Here is a 21,244-nt window from a genome sequence, read left to right on the forward strand (position 1 = left end):
AAAATGTTGATTTTGGTTTTATATATTTATGAATTAAATTAAATATTTAATAATTTGTGTATTTGCTTGACGAATGCGTGTTGCTGTCTTTTTGTGTATGTTTGAAGGTTCAAATTGGTGAAATTGCATAAGCTGGTGTCTCCAACTTCAAGTAATGATTGTGGGGGGTCCCCAAATTTCAGTACTGATTGGGTGGGGTCCTCAGAAGTTTAAGAACCACTGGCATTGGGCAGAGGGTCAGCCCTTTCTGTCATTGGCTAACTTTACTGTCGGTGAGCGCATTTTGCCCTTTCATAAGGAGAAAACCAGCAAACACCCCCCCTCCCCCCCCCCACCCACACACACACACCCCTATTACCTTCAGTGTCGGGGCCTACTAAGCCAAGATGCACTTTTGAGACCAAAAACCTATCGTTGCTTTTAGCCAGTGGTGTTTGTTTTTGCGGAGGTCCCTGCAGCTTTCCCAACCATAACGTTTTGCCAAAAAACATGATACGATGCTGCCAGCCATTGCCAGACGACCTAGCTTTGCTACTGCTTGTTATTTTTGATGCAAGGGTGATTTGAACAACTTAGTGTGAGCCCTCACATGGTCCTGGGGTTCGGGGTGTTACTCCCTTTCTCAGATTCATACTAACAGATAATTTAACAATGTTTAACTCCTCTTGATTAGTCACTTTCGAAGACCTCTCTGTATATCGGTATCTGTGGGGTCAAGAACCCGGGACATGGGTTTTAGAATGCACCATATTTTTCTTTTGTCTTCTTGGCTGATTGAGGACAAACTTTTTATTAAAGAAATATTCCAAACAAGTTCTAGAACATACATTTCAAGCCTCGGCTACCTTACTGTTCTGTTTAAAAATAACTGCAGATTTTCACCAAACCACAAACCTATTACAATTTGAGCAGAACTCTGAGCTGCATTGGTTGTATTTTGCGGTGCAGATTGTGGGGTCCTTTACCACCATAATCTTTGCCCCAGTCGTTGACAGATCTGCAGATATGACGTTTGTAACATCGCCATACACCCCCTGATCCCACTCACTTCAATAAAATCACGTTTGTATCTAAGATGCAGACTTTCTGAGCTAGGGTTCAAGAGCAAATGTTCTAAAAAGAAAATTGCTGAGTCCATATGAGGGCACGGTGAAAATAGCCCAAACTTCGGTGGACCAGGGTGCATGCACAGGTTGTCGAAATAAGACTTTCCCCCCCACCCAAACAAGCTTTGGCAATGCCAATAGGTCTGGGTATTAAATCTAGCTGCCTTGTAGGAAAATGTGTCTTCAGTCACGGATTTTAGGTGCTCAGAGAGCCATCATTCATGCACTCGGTCACTCTTCCTTGCAGTCCTTCATCCATTCATTCACCGTCTGGCTCATTATTGCATTCACCCACTTACCCATTTTCGACAACACAGACACACAAGCATATACAAGATAAATGAACCGAATGAAAGTCAAAAACATGCTGCCACAAACTTGGCTGGCTTTCGCTTGCGATACAATTTATTAAACGTAAAAAACGTAGCAGAGGGCGGCCATCTTGCAGTGTATTGTATATAGAGTATTGTATGTTCCAACATAGCTGGTCCATTTAGAAGCAGCATTTTGGTCTTCGTGGAGTGAAAAAACAGTGATACACTATGCTAAACACCATTGTAAGATGGCCACTCAGTAAACACAGCGTTTTGATAACATAACGTGTATTTGTAAAGTGCACGTTCACCCGGAGGTATCTTTGCGCGGAATAACAGTTGTTCATTGTTACCCAACTGAAATGGTACTCATTTTATCGACCTCAGATGGATGAAAGGCTGAGTGGACCCGCTGGGATTTGAACCTGTGACTAGGAGGTTGAACACAGGCTCTTGCAGTGAACGCATTAGTCCACTGAGCCACCAGACCCAGCTTGATGCCATTGTCAAATGCTAAAGTTTAGATTGAATCACTTGTGTACTGCTTGAAGATGGCCAACATGGTGCTTCCAAACTGGGTGACCATCTTGAAAGTTAAAACACTGATGCACTATGCTAAATACCATTACAAGAATTCAAATTTTGAAATTGTGCCTGCACAGAATACAGTACACTGAGAGGGAAACAATATAAGAGGCCTGGCCTCCATCATAATCTCTGAGATTCTGTAACAAAATACCTGTCTAGATGACAATTCATCCCTAAAGGCCTATTTATTGACTTTAACAAATGTTTATCGCAATTTAAAAAAGAAAAAAAATCTGTCTTACCGCCAGTGTTCTAACTTTTCATACCAAACCGATCGGTTATGTCTCCTCTAGTTTAACTTTCCCAAATTAGTAGACCAAGGTTAAAAGCCTGATTGGTTTGTCACAGTCACCAACTCAGGCCTGTTACATCAAGGGTGTAAGCTGTCTGTAAAGTCAGCTTTCAGGGAAACACTCTGCTAAACACCACCTACAGCCCATGGTCGGAAGGATGATCACAGTGCAGATCTTCTGCCCCAAGGATTCATCAATATTTTTCAGTGTTGCACATATTCACACAATAACCACCATATATTGCACCAAAAGCAATCCGAGGTATAGTCTGACTCATGGCAGCAGCTCTCCTCTAATCAACCTTTTCCTCTTTCCCACAGCTGAAGTTGGTGAACCCCTCTCAGTACCGGTTCGAGCACTTGGTGACCCAGATGAAGTGGCGGCTGCAAGAGGGCCGCGGCGAGGCGGTGTATCAGATCGGTGTGGAGGACAACGGGCTGCTGGTGGGGTTGTCGGAGGAAGAAATGCGAGCATCCCTGAAGACCCTTCGAAGGATGGCAGAAAAGTAACTCTTTTTGCTTCTTCTTCTCCTTCTATGACCTGTACATAGGGGGTTCGGATGGTTCTCTTGGAATGCAGAAGTGCTAAACCACCTGTCACTCTGTACCACTTACCCCACAACGAATCGTGTGGATTCCAGTCTTGCCCACCCACCAGGCGGGATCACAGGGTTCAGAGAGGTCATTTATGACAGCGGTGGAATCACAGGATCCGTGTTTATGCTCGTTCAGCATCATCCAATGCATACTAAGCTCACTGGCCAGCCCGCCCCGTGTTGCTCTGTGGTTCACGGTGCTTCACAGGCTCCTCGTTGTGGGATCAGGTGCAACTCTCCCCACAAGTGAGCAATGCTGTTTCATCTTGATGTTGGGTGGGTGCGCGTTGGTTAATTATACTCTAGCTGTCCCGTGAAGCACACAAAGCTCTGTTGTACTCTTTACTACACTTCTTGATTGTATCGCTATCTGGCAGTGCCTTTTGTCACAACTTGGTATTCTTCTTAAAATGACCTCTACTGCTTTGTTTTGACTTGATTGTATTATTTATAATTAGTTTGTAAAGTGCAGACTTGGACAGAATAGTTTTCAAAAGATTGTACATTTTGTAGGGAGTGTCATTCATTGAGGGAGATTTTAAAGATCTACATAATAGCAGTACAAAGGGTTATAAGCTTGGTATTCCATTACAGCATCGGATAGAAAGGTTTAAAAGACTTGGTGCAAGTAAAGGTATAAAAGTATATCCATCTGGAAACATGAGCTTGGAAAAACAAAAGGCGCATACATTATAGGGTATACAGAATGAAGACCGTTGTTTGGTTTTGGAAATAGATAAAGTAACTGGGTGGTTTTCATAGTTTGAGGATCCATCTTGGCCATTTGTCCTTGGCTGTGGAGGGCAATGTGGCAAGATTTAAAAGAAACAAAGCTTTAAATTAAGATTTGTTCTGTTATTTATGTCTACAAAGCTTCTTCCATAGGTTTTTGAAAATGGGGAAAAACAGGGGAATTTGTAATGGGATTTGAGAGTAAGGCCTTTTAGATTTTGAAGGTATGCCCATGAAGGGCCTGGACAAGGCAACTCATGTGTTTTTTGGCAAGAGCATGAGCTTGTGTCTGAGTGATCTGGATCCACCCAATACTGTTTTTTTTTAATGCTTTTTAGGCATCTGGATTTGACAGGCAGCGATTGTGTGGTTGAGACTTCAGAGGTATTATGCTACGATTTTGCTTTAGTGATTAGTGAGCTGGTCTCTGGTGAACCACTACGGGTAGGAGTCTTTCTTTTTTCCCCAAAGACCAGTCATGTGAGTGCATCCGTTGTAAAAGGAGCAGAGTTATTTATGTATGGTTTTATTTATTGCTGCAGTCTTATCAACACTAAACTTAAGCAGTCGCCTTGTCTCTACTTCTGAAATAAAGATCGTGAACTATAAAATTAAGTGAATAAATGAATGCGAAGAGCCAGAACATCACTGAGGAGCGAAAAGGCAACATAGGGACAAAAACACTAATTGAACTTGTTGGTAAGATATGGTTGAGGTTTTTCATTTTGCGCAGGTGGAATCTTGCTGATTTTTGCCATGTTCCTTATGTCATCTTTGTGATGGAGATTCTCATCCCGTAAACCCTCCCTTCCACAAACCCACCCTCTTATGGGAACCGTTTGGGTATCCTTTTGTGCTTTTGCCATGTGCAAAGGATGTATTTGGGAGTAGTGATTAAGGGGGTCTTGCAGGTTGGATATTAGGTGACAATCTTGCCTTTTGTTGTTGGATGCAACTGTGGGATCACTTTACAATTTCGATTCTAGAGTGCTAAGCATTTGATACAGCTGCAATTCATCTGTATGCGGATGAATGGAGCGGTTGTGCTCGCTAATGGGTTTAAAATACAAGTTGAAAAGGATGGGTGACTGGATGAACTGCGGCATTGGGCCAGAGAGGGGGTTTCTGATTTGGACATACAGGGGTTGGTCCTGCAAGCGAGATACAAAACACATGAGAATGTTTCTATCCATGTTCATCCTGTTCGAAGTGTGTCTAAGAGCAAGTTGTGGTCCACAAAATGAAAAGCTTTTGTTGGATATATCGAAATAAGCATGGTTAAGTGACCTTTTTGGACTTTTCAAAGTGCATTTTCACGAGTAGTTAGGGGGTAGTTTTGTACAATATCCAGTCTGAAACAAGATTGTGGTTTGTTTTTTTTGACAGTTTTAACCAGATACAAACACTGGCCTACAACCCCCAAGGCTGGCCGCTAAGCAATTGCAACACAATACAACGATAAAAACTTCAGACCCAGCCTCCCGGGGAGCATAGTTGCTACATCCACAATGCGTACTGGTTGGAAGACATATCAAATTGGGAACAGGATACAAAAGGTTCCATTTTATAATATAAGATAGAAGGATCAGGTGCCTTACAATATCTCAAGCTATGAAGAGGGGGCGAGCAAAACAGCAGTGTGTCCACAGTTAATTCGTTTTCATGTAAGTCAGTGGCGTTTAAGCAGACGACACCCGGATATACAAGCATTCTATTATGGTTCGCGCCGACATTTATGCCCGCCCCTTGGCCCCGAAACATCGCGAGAGTTGAGGCACAGATGTAAAAGCAGAGATGGACCAAACAATGAACCCACTACACTGACCCTGTAAAAGAGAAAAGAAAAGGCCAAAGAAAGATAAGAGAAAAAAGGCCATAGAAACAAAGAAAAAAACAAAACACCCAGCCCCCCACCCTGCACCCCTGCAGATGACTATGGCCTACCCCCCTAGCAGCGTGCCTGTCGCCCAAAAACCGAAACCCGAAATATAGAATAAACAAGGAAAAAAGGGGAAAAGAAAGTAAACCCCACCCGAAGAAGGGAAATGGAGGAGGGCTTTATTCAACGCACTCCGGGTCTCTCGCCCCCGTCCTAACCAACCCCGCCCCGGACTCCGTTAATTCAATAAAACAATCTCGTTAACCAAATACCACAATGAACAACCCAGTCAACAATCTCAGCCTTGGCCCCGTCGATTAAATTCGCTGAGTCCGTCAGGGGAAGAAAGCCCCGTCCTCAAAATGTCAAAAGGTACACAGAAGTTGGCAGAACATGGGTCCACAGATGAAAAAAGAACGGCAGGTCCAAATTAGTCGGCTGGTACCAACGATGCCCCTCCCCGTCTCCGAAGCCAGGTTTTATCCCATCCGCCATCTTGATGGACCCACTGGGGAGGGGGGTCGACACAGTCCAAAACAGTTCACAGTACCAATTAAAAGGAACCGAAGTAGGGACAGCATGTAAATGTTCCGACAGTTGCAAAACCGGGGATTCCAACGGATTAATTGAGTCACCAAGCACAGTACTTTCAGGTAGCTCCACTGTGATAGGGGCAAATACAGCTTCCAGCGTCAGGTCTAAGCACGCCACCGGGGCGACAATCGAAAGGCGAGCTGGCCGCCGGGCCTCGGGCGTCAAGTCAGGATCCGATCTCAATCCTTTGATTCCATCCGCCGCCAACAACAGGCTGCATGTCCGAGCTTTAACAGTCTCCTGAAGTGCCACAAGGACATCCAGCTCCGTCCGCAATGACGGGCCACTTTGAGCCTGCTCCATCAGCCTCCGTTTCCCTTCAGGCATGGTGTTCCCCACGGAGAGGCGCCTTCTCCGGGGGAAGATTAGGCGGAGCAGGAATGAGCCATGAGGGACAGACTGTTAGCGTGCAGTAGCGCGTAGTGAGATTCCGATCCAAGGGGCACGGCGATATGAATGCCGGACCCCCGGTCCGGGACCCCCGCAACACAGCACCGTGCGTCACTCGTCACCTCACCTCCTATAGAGTACCAGGCAGCAGATGGTAGCAGAGCAATCCCAAAATTCTGAATGTTCCAGAGACCGGACCCAACCGCATTCAACAGTCCGTTGTTGTTCAACTCGGACCTGGCTAGGCCAGCACTCGAGACACCGGCTTCTCGGCTGGGTTAGGCCTCAAATCGGTCCTCGACGTTACTCCGCTCCACGATGTCGGAGAAACCCCGGGATCACATCATCGGAGTGCAAATCGGGTCACACACACGGATCCGGGGCAGGAAATCAGGATAGGCGACGGGATAGTAGAGCGTAGGACGGAGGTCAGCAGAGCCGGGAGACTATGCGGCCATCTTGGTTGGTGTCGTAGCTCCTCCTGAAACAAGATTGTTGATTTCCTAATCAACTTTGATTGTGGATGTGGCCTTTCATTTGCGACAGCAGGTTTTTTTGTCATGCAAAATATACATCTTTTTTTGTCCTAGAATAATAGACCTGAGGTAAGGTGATGTTTTTAATCCTGTTCAGATCCAGGAGTTTTATTTAAAAGAGCTGTTTAATATGTGTTGCTTTGAGGCATACATAAACGAAAAACCGTTTTATATCAAAGCATTTATCTGCCCTAGTAGGCGAGATAGAAGTATTCTGTAGGGTTATTGGCTAGTGGGATGTTAGGACGCTGTTGGTATTTAAATAAAAAAAAGCTGTTTTTTAGAAACTGCTCTAGGTTAGAGGAGTTTGGCTGTTTTTTTGGTTTTTTTTTGCAGAGTTTTATATAGCGCGAACAAGACCCGAATCGGGTATCAGAGCGCTTTACATAGCACCAGTTACGTTACATTAGGACACACATTCATTTTTGTTAGGCACGGGGAGATTATACTTTTTGTCTTTATTTTTATGGCACAAGAAACCAAAAATGTTGCATTTATAATGATCTGGGCCCTGGCAAATGGAATCTTGTATTTGTTAGCTTATCATCTCAAAAAAAACTTTCCTGTCTGTGTATTTGTTCCTTTTATTTGTGCTTTAGCCATGAGCCTTTGGCTTTTAGGATGGCACATTGTTCTTGTTGTCGTTAATTATTTGAGAACTAAAGGATTTTCTTCAGCTCTGCTCAATTTAAGTCTTTGGACTAAAATCCAGAGAGAACCATTTGGCAGCTTAATTTTTTTTCCTTCGTGTATTCAGGTTTTTAATTGGGAGAAGGGGGGAGCGTATTTGTAAAATGCGTGGTACGTAGGAAATCAGAGGTCTTGGAACTAAATGTTATTTATGTTTTTGAAAATCCTCTCCTCAAAATATTCTTTCTTCTGTTGGATGCTGATTTTGGCTTGGCCTGAAATGGCTAAATGATAAGAGCGCGGTCGAACTAGGCAATTCGTTTCATATATAACACTGGTACTAAGTTTTAGGGAGTAATTGAGTAGAGTAGAGCTCCTTTGAGTGAGGTTTTTCGATCTTGAGTCAGCTGTCTTAGAGAATTAGTGCTCATTTAGAGACTATTGAGTCTTAAAGATTGATGCTTTTGATAATGAAGTCTCCAAGGAAAATGTTGTGGGGAGTCAAGTGATAAGTTAACGAGTATGTTTGAGGCTGGGAATTTTAGTTGCGAGGGTGAGGTGGAGACCTCAATTTATATAATCTCCAAGGACTGGAAATAGGGTGCAGAAACAGAGCCTGTATGGTGACTATACCACTCGAGTTGTACTGATGATTCTTGTTTGAGAATAGGAAGGTTGAGGGGATAAGTATTTCACTGAGGTGGTTGGAAGTGTGGTCCAGCCAAATTCTTTAAGAAATAGCCAAGGATATTGTCTAAAATGGACTCTGCTTCAAACTTGCAGTGTAGTAGAAAACAGTTGTGTGGGTCATGTGGGGCGGTTGATTTGCCCAGTTTCTGGTTCTCTTAGCTATCACTTGGCGGTTTCACAGTTATGAATATCGTTACCTCCCTAAAATCGTTATAGATCGTGACGTGGTATTCCTGAACTTGTTCTCCAATTTCTCAGACATAAATAATTAGACCAAAATGACCTTCGCATGGGTCCACCACGTTAGCACACATTCAGTGACACTTTTGTCACGGATGGTTTTCTTGCTATTTAGTAAATCATTGTCCCTACCATTGATGTGGTGAATGTTTTGAAGGGACCAGTTAATCCCATTCTTTGACTGGTACTGCCCACTCCTGCTTTTTAGGTCTCGCACCTGGCGACGCAACGCGAAGCGCTGTCACCAGGGAGACCTATTGTCGCTGACTTGGCTCTCAAGGGAGACAGGAGATGGGCAGGCTGCAGGCCGGCCGGACTGGAAATGTGAACGTGCGCGTTCACCACATACAGTCTCACGCTGTGCCCATCTCCTGTCTCCCTTGCAAGCCTCATGCAGTTACTTTCACTTTCCCTCCCCCCTCCGTCGTCGGCTCCACGGCCCGTCAACTCGCACCAAAGTGCTCCTTTCCGCTATCACAGCACACCAGCAAAATTGCATTTTACTTGCGCCTCTAAGCCCGGCTCCCCGGCCCGACCAAGCCCCCACTACCTACCTGCACCTGGGCCACTCCCTGTAAGAGATCTGGGAGGCGGCCACCCGGCACCTGCTGGCCAGCTTCCCCCGCATCCACGTGCGGGACGTGTCGTGCAAAACCAGCCTGGCGGCTGCATGGTGCCAGTCGCAGCACATGTTGTTGGGATTATCAAAGGCCCCCTGAACTTCAGTTGGTTCAATTCCTAGGACAGGGAAAAACAAGTCTAATAAACATTTCCTAGGCAACTAATAAATCTTGAAAACAACAATGTGCGGAGGGTTTGATAGAAACAGTAAACTAATTGTCTAAAAACACTGGTTATTTTATTCAATGTTATAAAAAATTGTATTATTCACGCTTTGTCAACAGAACAGCACACAATAAATCTACACAATCAATGCATTTCGTATAGACAAAAAAATTAACATACAATTACATATCATTAACATTTCATTAAAAAGAGTTGTTATAAAAAAGCAGTACCCTTCTGTGCCATGCTCCACATGCCTGCTGTTGCCGGGGCCAGTCTGCCCTGCTCCTGATGTTTATTGCCAGGGCCCACGTCTACCCTGCTCCAGATGCCTCTTATAGGCAATCCCACTACTGCTTTTATAAAGACCTCTCATGGAACCAGCCAGGTTTCCTGGGCCCTTCTGTTCATCCTTAACAGACGATAAAACTGAAGACTACATTGCTTGGCTATCCCATGTTTGTATCTGTTGTGGTTGGATTGGTCTCTGCACCCATTAATTACGGCTCTTATTGGCTAGTACTACCACAGTAACCGCTCAGTACCATGTCAGTCACTGTATTTACTTTCATTCCATTTGACACACGATTTTTGTAAACACTTGATGAGTAAATCACTTGGCATATCTGTGTGCCGCCTGCAGGTCAAAGCTTCAAAGCCCGGCAGGTCTGACAAAACCTTTCACCTGTTCAGTATGTTTAGCTCCATTATGCTCGGTAACAGTGACGCCTTTTGTTTATAGTGCGTTGAACCTGAACTGCTGTGGTAGATAGCGTTGCGCTGAGCTATTAAAGAGGCATTGCGCCCTGGAGTTTTGTGACGCATATAGTATGGCTGTTGATGGTCTTCCTCAGGGGAGACCTTTTCTGTGGGATAGAATGTGCATGGGATGGGAACTTCACTTCTTATCCCTGGCATGTGTTTAGGACTCTTTCTTTGTTGCAGTATAGCTGCTGGTGATAAGCAGTTGAAAAACTTAGGGTGCTTCAGTTACTGCTGTCTTCTCTTTGTAGCACATTTAGCTCATCCTTTCTCACGCATGTTTATGCAGGAACCTCCCTCTCATGCTCCTTGCCACTTTTTTAGATGTTGGACTAGAAATCTGTATTCTCTGACTGACAGGACTTTGGAGAGTTGATATCCCAGGTTATGGTTGTAGCAAGTTTGCTGGTTTTCGACTTAACCTGGCGCCCTGAATAATAATATAATAATAAAGCCATTTCTAGAGCGCCTGGCTACACTAAAAATAGTGTGTCCCCGCGCTAGATAGCTACTATGTCTCAAGAAGCAGAAGTTGGAGAGAACGAAGCCAAAGTCAGGGGGAAAGAGCGAATTAGATGACTGGGAACAGATGAGTTTTAAGTTTAGGACGGAATCTGGTTTCTGAAGGTTTCATACGGAGGTCGAGCGGTAGTTCATTCCAGTGTTTAGGAGCCAGGTGCCTGAAAGAACGTCCACCCATCCTGGCTCTACGAATACGGGGGAGTTTAAACAGCATCCCAGGCCAAATCTGGTGCTCTCGTGGGTATTGACTCTCCAAATGGCCTAGTTTAAAGGGGTTTTGTCGTAGTCCATCCGGAAATGCCCTTAAACAGTAACTTTGTAACTTCTTCGTTCTCCATTATAAGTCAACGGTAACTCGCGACTGTGTTTAGTCACTGCACGTGTCTCCCGTGGGTCTCCTACTTCCTAACCTTTGGTTGTCTAGTGTAGCTCCAGCGATGCCCTAGGCCTATTCATTATTTCTGAAGTGGTTCTTATACCACTTACTTAGTACATGGTTTGTGAGGCCCCTAGGGCAAAACTGTATTTGTGCAACTTATCGTATGCTAATTGAGTAACTTGTGATGTACTTCGATCTCTGACCTCATAAAGAGTTCAGAGGGGTTGTGTTAGAAATAAATACATATATATTTGATATATACATTGTGTGGTGTCCTTTCATTTGGTATTCAAGGGATTATAATTGGTAAAACAGCTTGCTTCACATGCTCTCTGAGGTCTTAGCCTAAGACTGCTGGTCCATGCTACCACAAGGATAGCTTGTCTATAAGGTTGACTTTACAACCACCATCAATAAGGGTTGTTTAGACTGGTGCAAGGTGCCCACTAGAATAGTGGACATCATATGCCAGGCTAACTTCTCACAATGGTTTCTATATGTTGATGTAGTCCCTACGAGAGAGCATGTCCCAAATGTGTGGTTATGGATGTGGTGCTGGGATAATTTATGCTGAAATCCATATTCTCATCAGCACGCTGGTGACCAGCAATTCCAGCATTCAATTACCAAAACACGTAGGGTGCTGTGAACCCTGTGACTTCAAATGTTACACACAGTAGCAACCCTTCTTCCTGCTCTAATAGACTGTAGAATGTCACTTGACATGATGGGCCTTTTAATGTGACTCACCTGAGAAGAAACAGACATACAGATGATGGACGGAATGCAGGGCAAATCAAACATTCACCACCAGTCAAGAGATCTGGGTTAAATCCATTGTTCCTTTGCTCACCATGCCACTCCAGTTTAGACCCAGCCTCCAGGGAGGACATGGCTTGGCAGTTCGGTCCGGACTGTTCCCATGAGGCACAGGGTCAAGACTGATTTGCATATAGCTGGATTAAAACTGGGGTGGCATGGTGAGCAAAGGAAAGATGGATTCAACCCTGATCTTTTGACTGGGGGTGAAGGTTTGATTTGCTCTGCATTCCGTCCATCATCTGTGTGTCTTTTTCACCTGAGTAGAAAGCAGATACCTACAGCAGGTTGCATTTTGCTTGCGCGCACACAGATTCTTTGCATAGCTAAAGCTATAAACAAATAGGATGAGATGAATTTTCATGAACGATTGCATCTGAATACTGAATATCGATGGAACCTTGTCAAGGGATGCAGTGAGTGAATCCTATTCGGTGTCTAGCGAGTGAGAATCATGCTCCACTACCACTCATCAGCTCCTCACCAGCCTGTGATTTTACCCCTTCTAGGGTTGGTGCAGACATCACTGTCCTTCGCGAGCGTGAGGTGGATTACGACAGCGACATCCCAAGGAAAATAACTGAGGTTCTCGTCCGAAAAGTTCCAGACAACCAGCAGGTATTTTGGGAAGTGCCTCTGTATCAACATTATCATCCCTGAAATGTTTATGCCTTTTCTGATACTTGACAAATAATACCTTTTCCTGCACTTTCTGGCTACTCGCTGTGAGCAACCATAAGACTTAAAGTCTCCGGCTGCTCAGCGCCTGTCCAGATCCTGTCCCAACACTGCGGCACAGTGACTAACCAAGGTGTCATTCTTAGAAACATTATGTAGAAGCCAAAGTCTGTTATGGCGCACTCGAAATTTTTGTGTTGGAGGGAATTTTGATTTTGTAGGGTGTTAAAATTCAGTGTTGTGCGATGTGCAATTCCTCTCCTAAAAATGAGTTGCCTTGAAGCGGTTGTTGTCCTTGGGGAGAAGGTACCTTTTTGGAAGAGAGATGCTGTGTAACTACATGAAGCAAGTCTGTGTCTTTTATTGAATATCCCCTCCACATTCTCATTTCTAGCCCTCATCGGAGCGTCAGTTTCTGCAAAGCTGTTGCAGCGGATGCTTTGGCTTTGTTTTTCTTACAGGCAGTTGTTCAGAATCCTCATTACTCTCCTGCATTAGAATTTTGTAATTTGTATATTTTACTCCTTGGGCTTCAAATCAGTGTGGAGCTAGATATGGTGTTAAACATTGATAGGAGGATTTGTGACTTATATTTGTAAGCTTTATCTGTAGTAAAGTGCTTTGTTTCAGTAAAATGAAAAAATCTATATAGTACAAATCCTATGGTTATTTTCTTTTTGCTAGGCAGGGTATTTTAGTGGTTTGAAGAGTATTTGCTTCTAGCCAAAACTGATGTTAAGTTGTGCTTGATATGAGGCCTCCCAGTCCTCGTTATCAGTTACGGTAGAACGAGTGACCAGTAAAATGACTTGGTATGATGAAACCGTTTTTTAATTCTGTTGGATACTTCTAACTGCAGATTCCTCAACTTTAGTATATCCGCTAGAGGCAGACTGGACCAGGAACCGTCCTGAAGTGACAAACCGAGCCTCATAGAAGCGCCACCCCTGTGTGCTGACTTAAATTCCTTTCTTTCTTCACCTTCAAACATGGATCCAGAACTTCGGTCTCCTTTTTTTGGTCAATCAGTGAGATTTTATTTTGTCAATTTCAACCAATGAGCAAGGGAACTATGTCCCCTCCAAAGACTACAGGAAGTTGCCAGGGTGTCAACCTATACCTTTGTCTCACTCCCCATCCACCAAGGAGCTGTTTTCACAATTGATCACAATGCACCCTTAATCTCTCATCTTTCGATATAATTAGAAGTAAGACTATATTAAAAATGATTTTAAATCAATCGACTACATTTGTATCATTCTTATTAGATCAGGAGATGATTGCATAAAAAAAAGCATACCTGGTCGGTTAATAATTCGTATAAGAAAATTGAGCCCCAATCCTATCTAACCTCTTTTTTGAGACCGGCGGCAAGGGATATATTACTTAAGCTTAGGTTTGGCCACTGCCCAACAAAAGATGGGATCCTTAGATGGGTACAAGATTGGCAATCACAAAATGTAGATTATGTGGTTATACTAATGAAACATTATTGCACATTGTATGGATTTGTCCCAAATTGCGCCATGAAATATTAACACTTTTAAAATCAATATTCAAGGAACAAGGGGTGAAAGCATGTCGTCAAGCAATAATACTGCGCCTTCAAGGCCGTATTATTAATTTAACAGTTTACTTTGTTAAATTTATACTTATAGCTGAGAAAAAATTGCCTCCGGACTATGTTTTGGTCATGCTATAAGAATAGAAAGTGGCTATGACATGAACTATATTGTTTTTCCCATACTGTTAACATAATTGAATAAACTCCAACTATGTCTATTTTTTGCTGATGACATAGTTTCTTTTTTTTTAATTATATTTCTTTTTTTCCATGTTGCACACACTTTATACATTATACATTTTTCAGCATTAATACTTCATACTTCATGCTTCATAGCTAAATAAACTATTTTACAAGATATACAAGCTTTTCGTTACACATTTCCACAAACAGTGTTTATACATTTCTTACTTAACCACAAGTAAACCTTAAGCCCTTCTTGGGTCCACCTGCGACCCAATTCCTTCCTTCCAGATACTTATGGGTTGCCATATTCTTAGGCCTAATGTCCTTCCCCTTTTCCCTTTTCGTGCATAGATATTCTTCTCCATATTATACGCATTCAAGAGATTAGCCAGCCAGGTTTGCAGTGCCGGTGGATTTTTGTCAAGCCAAGCCCTTGCTAAGGTCAATCTATATACTGACATTGCCACAAACAGAAATTCCTGATGTGTGTCAGCCCCTTCCAAACCCAGTCCTAAAATTATTCTAGCTGGGCTGAGATCAATGTGAATCCCCAGGGATCTATCTAGAAAACCCTTGATGTCCCTTATTAGCGTATGTAGTTGAGGGCATGTAGAAAAAAATGTGACTACTATCTGCTTCACTAGCGTTACATCGGGGAAAAATTTATACCCGTGCTCCCTCCCCATTTGGCTATCTTGGCAGGGGTATGATATAATGAATACAGAGTTCTATAGTGTTGTGACTGCATGGAGGATGAGCACAGTATAGTACGGCCCAGGTCCAATGATTTTTTAAACCATCCTACGTCCACGCTAAGTTTTTCCGCCCATGTATTGCCCACCTTTCCTAAGTCATCAGTTTTCCCTTTAGCCAAACAAACATAAAAAGACCTAATGGTGCGATCCCCCAAAATCTAATTTTTTCCAGTATCTCATTCCTGCCTATTCCCACAGACCCCCCTGCTTTATCATTAAAAAAACTCCTGACCTGGAGATACTTGAAAAAACCTCTATTATTAATACCATATTTAGTTCTCAAATCTGCAAACTGTACGATCCCCTCTGTATCAAATAAGTCCCCGATCTGGATAATCCCACTGTTTGCCCATTCTAACATTGCTTCGTCTGCAAAGATTGCTTGAGGAAACGACCTTTTTCTAAAGTCTAGTGTATCTATTATACTTCCCAATTTTACTTCTTTTCAAAAAAGCAGTCCATATCTTAACAGCAGTTGAGACCGTCTTGAACCTTGTTCTTTTAAAGTAGCCATAATCAATACAGTTTAAAAAGCAGTTTCCCGCATCTGTCCATAAGACCGTAGCATACACTTTGGTAGACAGGTTATTAACTCTTTCATCCAGACCATTTCCTCTTATTAACCCTTGCATGTACTGTAGGGCAGCTGCCATATAGTATAACCTGAAGTCTGGTGCACCCCACCCCCCCCTTTCTCTTGGGAGCGTCATATATTTATATGCCCTACGCGTCTTTCCATGGGCCCAGATGAATCTGTTGCATAATGTGTCTAATGTATTACACCAACTATTCTCAAAGAATAAAGGAATTGATCTAAAAAAATAAAGAAATTTGGGGAGAATCAGCATCTTAATAACGTTAGTGCAGCCCATCAGTGAGAGATGTAAGTTATTCATCCTTGTTAGATCTATTTTTTCTCTTGTCATCAGAGGAGCTATGTTTATCTCTACCACCCTATCTAGATTTGCTGATATAGCCACCCCCAAGTACATGGCTGAACCAACTACCCTAGCGTCATTACACCCTGAATATCTATTTTCAACAATCTGTTTCTTGGGTTTGTTCAATTTGTATCCCGAGATTTGACCGAAGCGTTCCGCCTCTGCCTCAATCTCCCTAATGGCAGTGGAGGGGTTGAGTGTCAAAATAGCGACGTCATCCGCATATGCAAGAGTTTTTATTGCACAGCCGTTTATATTCATCGGGGCAAACTGTGGATTCTGTTCCAGCCTGCGCAGATAGGGATCCAGGTATAACGCAAACAGGGGGGATGACGGACAACCCTGTCTAGTCCCTCGGCATATCTTGACTGCTGCTGAGTATCCCCTATTGACCCTAATCTTAGCCATTGGATTGATATACAAGGTCTGTATGGCCTTGATGAAGCCCTCCCCAATTCCATTCCACCTCATGGCTGACCATAGGTATCCCCAGGAGACCCTATCAAATGCCTTCTCTGCATCTAGAAATAGCGCTGCCATGGGGTCTCCTAGGGTACCTTTTGCATCAAACATGTTAATAACCTGCCTAACATGCTGTGTGGTTCCTTTACCTGGGATGAACCCATGCTGGGAAGGACTGACTAAACCCTCTACCACCCCTGCTAGTCTTTTAGCTAATATCTTTGAGTAAACCTTGACATCCGCATTCAACAGGGTAATTGGGCGGTATGAACCTGGTTCGGTTATTGGTTTACCTTTTTTTGGTATTACGATTATATTGGCTGCACCCCAGGGCTCAGGGACGGATTCACCCTTTTGTGCCATTACCATGATGTTAAACATGTCCCCTCTGATGACATAGTTTCTAAGGAACATTTATACATTAAGCATTAAGATTATAATTGGATTGAATATGTGTTACCTTGTGTATAGCTTCTATTGAGGGGCTGTTTAAAGACCAGAGAGGATTGAAAGATTGTTTGTATGGATGATTTTATTAATATGCATGGTGATTAATAATGAAATGCAATGTTTTTATCTGGTTATGAATGAAATACTTTTCTATGATATTTTATGTATTTCCAATGGTTATTAAGGTGTGTTAGTACGTACTCAACATTCTTAACCCCTTCGATGCTCATGACGGAACCGTTCCGTCATGATCGTCGGTTGGCCTGTGCTCATGACGGAACCATTCCGTCATGAGTCCATAAGCCCAATAGAACGTTCAGCACAGTGCAGGAATTTGCGCCGCGCTGAAGAAGGTAAAGTAACTTATGAAATTGTTTTGTTTTATGAATCGTGTGTTTATTGTAACTATTTTAATTAATTTGACAATCAAAAATAAATGAACAAATGTTAATCTCCCATCGGCGATACTGCGACAAATCAAGGCCTTTAGGGAGGTCATATTGTGCATCTTTGGCACTCTTCTCGTTCCATCTGGCGTGCTTTCGTACCCCAGGCATCCAGTTGGTGCATCTACTCTTGGAGCAGTCTGTGCTTTGAGTTCTGCATCGGTTTTGGTGCAGAGCTCTACTCCAATTTGAAAATATGCATCAGTTCCTTTGTCTTCGATGTTGGCCCTGATGGCACCAAGGGAAGACTCTTTACTGATGTTGGTATCCGACTCCGAACCAAGCTAGTCTCAGCTACTTTGACACACCCTGTCCCAATGCAGTCCGATTCAGATAGAACACTGATTCTGCCATTTAGCCGCCCTTGTTGCGCCAGCAACTTTTTGATTCCAATTCGGATCATAGTAGGCCAGCCTTTGGCGCGGACAATGGAGAATCAAAGAGAATTGAAGCACTTGGGAAACTCATGTTCTCATTGGCCAGCCTAGCCTTGATCCGTCAATTCCAGTTGCCTACATGACAGCAGGTCCTCTGGGATGTGGTAGGCGAGATCTTGCCAGCAGTCCCAAGACTTGCAGGCCTCCCTGGCTCAGACCATTCAGAATTAAGATACTTTCAAGCAAGTCATTAGTTCTTGTTGAATACTACCAATTGCTTGCGTGGGGAAATAACAGTAGTTTGGTCTTCTAGCAACATGCTTGGATGAGATCTACAGGCTTTAGGGAGGATGTTCAGGAGTACCTCATGGATATGCCTTATGACGTGTCTCTCCTGTTTGGTGAGAAGACAGATGTGGCCTTGGAATGCTTTAAAGAGAACTGAGCCACTCTGCGCTCCTCTGGTCTCTGGGTGCCTTCCCGGCAGTTTCCCTTTTGAGGAGGCATCAGGAGGTTGGGATATAGGTGGTGCCAGGCCACTCAGCCACCCACAGCAGGCATCCCAGTCTCTTTGGTGTCAGTGTCCAGTCTGACAACTTGCAGGTCACCACGAACAGAGCTCATCCCATTCCCCTAACCATGTGGCTTCGGTCGCAGCTGCTTTAGCTTGCCACTAATGGCACACAACCACCCTCTAGGATGCCAGATCCAACACTTTCTCCATGGTGGAAAAGGTTCATGTCTGACAGATGGTTCCTCCAGATCAACCAACAAGGCTATACCCTTCCATTCCTGCTGCATGCACACCCAGCATCTGGCTGTTTTGTTGCAGAAGGCGCATGCTTTCTTGTTCAGAGTTCCCTTTATAGAGGGTACCGGCTTCAGAAATTGGAACTGGTCCCTTTAGAAGAAGGGGAGAGGTATTCGTCCTGTTTTATATCTCTGCGCTTTGAACGCCTTTCTGTGAAAGAACCAATGCTCATACTGCCCTATGTTCGGTCTGTCCTGGATCCGGGTGACTATTGTTTCCTTGGACCTGCAGGATGCATACTTTCATGTGCCGATCTTTTAGTCCTGCAGACATTACCTTATTCAAAGCCAGCCAGGTACATTTTCAGTATTCTTTGCTTCCCTTCAGCTTTAGCAGCGCACCTTGGGTGTTTACAAAAGTGATGGCGGTGGTCCTCGACCACCTTCGAACGTTGGGGATACCAGTTTTCCCCTTCCCCAGGACTGGCTGTTGAAAGCGAGCTCCCCACAGTCAGTCATAGACCATCTTCAGATGACTTCGAACCTTCTGACGTTGTTTTTTATTTTTTTTATTTTACAGAGTTTTATATAGCGCGAACTTGACCCGAATTTGGTATCAAAGCGCTTTACATAGCACCAGTTGCATTACATGAGGACGCATTCATTTTTGTTAGGCACAGGGAGATTAAGTGAATTGCCCAGAATCAGAGTATGTTCAGCGTCCTTGCCGAGACTCGAACCCAGTTCCTCAGGTTCGAGGTCGACCGCCCTAGCCGTTAGGCCAAACCCTCTCCCTTCTCTCTTTGTGTATTTGTAGAGTGCACTGTCACCTGCCAGGGTATCCTGGTGCTGAGCAAGTGTGCATGTCTAGCCCTGCCTATCGTAGGTTGGCTAGTTAAAAAGACAGGTGTTCAGATTCTTGCATAATTCAAGAAAAGAGTAGTGGGAGATTGTTCCACACTTTAGGAGTAATATGAGAGAGCGCCAGTCCTGATCTGGTACTGTGTATGTGTGGAATGTGTGCGAGTAGGAGTCGCGCGAAGGTGTTTGGGTGGTTGGGGGAATGAGATGCGGCTGTTCATGTGGGTAGTGCCTTGAATGTGTTGATGAATTGAGCTCCTTTGTGTATCGAGAGCCAGTATATTTCCCTGAGGTGAGTTTCCTGGTGATCTCAGTGTTGAGGTTGTTTCCATAGTCCAACTTGCTGGTGATTAGGGCATGACTGACAGTATTTCTAGTGTTGCTTGAGAGCCATTTGAAGGTCTTCTCTGCATCATCAGGGCGTGAAAGGAGGATGCCGTGACCGTGTTGACTTTGCAGTTATTATATTATTAGAAAATTTTTATAGAGTGTACAGCTACCGATGTGCGGGCTTCCAGGCGCTGACTGCAAACTGCGAGGGCATGTGAAATGGGAAATTTTACTCTCCTTGGGTGAAAAAGTGAGTTTTCAGCTTTTTCCTAAAGCGGAGTAGATTCGGGTTCCTCCCCCATGCTTGCTCTCTTGACCCTGGGACTGGTTGACGGAGAGATTGTTTGATCTCAAGTCTCTAGAGGTAGTGTAGGGAGTGACCAGATGTTGAAGGACACGTGGCCCCTGAGAGATCTTAATCCTGTGAGCAATGCAGAGGGCCTTAAAATGTACTCTGTTTTTTATTGGCAACCAATGAAGTTGCACCAAGGCTGCTCGTGCAGATTGTGTTTGACCGTCTCCTGTTAGTACTCTGGCTCTGGCATTCTAGGTGACCTGCAGCGTTCTAATAGGATATAAGGGACTGCCCAGGTAGAGTGAAGTGCCAAAGGCCATACAGAGTATCCATCCCATGACCACTGTTCTCCAACACTCCATAGGAAGCCTTTTGAGTGTTTTCCGAAGAGACCCCAGAAGGCCAAAGCCAGTGCCTGACACCTTTTTTGCTTGAGCGGCCATCATCAGGCCTTTGTCTAGAGTGACACCAAGGCTCTTTTTTTCAGACTTGCGGGGGTGGGCCCATTCCCCCAAGTAGGATTTAAGGAGGAATTGATGTCCTAGTGCTGGATTGTCACCATCCATTACTAACTTGAGGCAGCTGGAGGCCATCCAGTTGAATAACCTTTCCAGGCAGATGTTAAGTCTGTCAAAGGTTAGTTACATTAGTATTTGGCGACAATGAGTCCACCATCTGGGTGTCATCGCATAGGAAATCATTTTAAAATCCTGATCACAGATGATTGAAAGTGGCCGCACATATAGATTAAATAGAGTAGGGATCATTGAGGAGCCTTGCAAAACTGTGTATTTCAACTGGCATGTCTGACAGAAAGGACCCCTCACTAACTTGAAAAGTTCCTGTCAGTGAGAAACAATGTCAAGCATCTTAGAGCTGCCCCTGTGACCCCGATGCTTTCTAGCTTCTGGCAGGGAATGGGGTGGTAGACTGTATCGAAAGTTGCGCTCTGATCAAACAACATGAGCGCAGTGGATCCGCCTTGGTCCAGAGTTTCCTTAAAGTAATCCGTAGCCAGCATTAGAGCTGTCTCAGTGCTGCAACCAGATCAAAATCCATTCTCGCCTGGTGCAGTAGTGTATTGGAGTTCATAAAGTCAGCTAAAAGCCATCCCTCCATTTCTCCAAAAGTTTACTAACTCCAGGCATTAGCGAGATTGGCATATCATTTTCTGCCTTGTCAGGGCCCAAAGCTGTTTAAAAGAAAAAAAAAAGTAGAGGGCAGATCGTGTGTGATTCCACGGATTTGGAGTACACCTGCTTCCCAGGGATAAGTCATAAATAGATGTTAAGTC

The 21,244-nt window shown here is 44.0% G+C and overlaps 1 protein-coding gene across 1 annotated transcript in view; it reads left to right on the plus strand.

Moving 5' to 3' along the window:
* GTPBP2 (GTP binding protein 2) overlaps nucleotides 1-21,244 on the plus strand; it is a 180,224-nt gene that overhangs the window by 84,300 nt on the left and 74,680 nt on the right. The window contains exons 3-4 of the mRNA XM_086926028.1: nucleotides 2,622-2,806; nucleotides 12,365-12,473. Coding sequence (XP_086782154.1) covers nucleotides 2,622-2,806; nucleotides 12,365-12,473 — 294 coding nt within the window. The remainder of the gene's footprint in view (nucleotides 1-2,621; nucleotides 2,807-12,364; nucleotides 12,474-21,244) is intronic.

This window comes from Lissotriton vulgaris, chromosome 6 (genome assembly GCF_964263255.1).
Source record: "Lissotriton vulgaris chromosome 6, aLisVul1.2, whole genome shotgun sequence".
In the NCBI taxonomy this organism is placed as follows: domain Eukaryota; kingdom Metazoa; phylum Chordata; class Amphibia; order Caudata; family Salamandridae; genus Lissotriton; species Lissotriton vulgaris.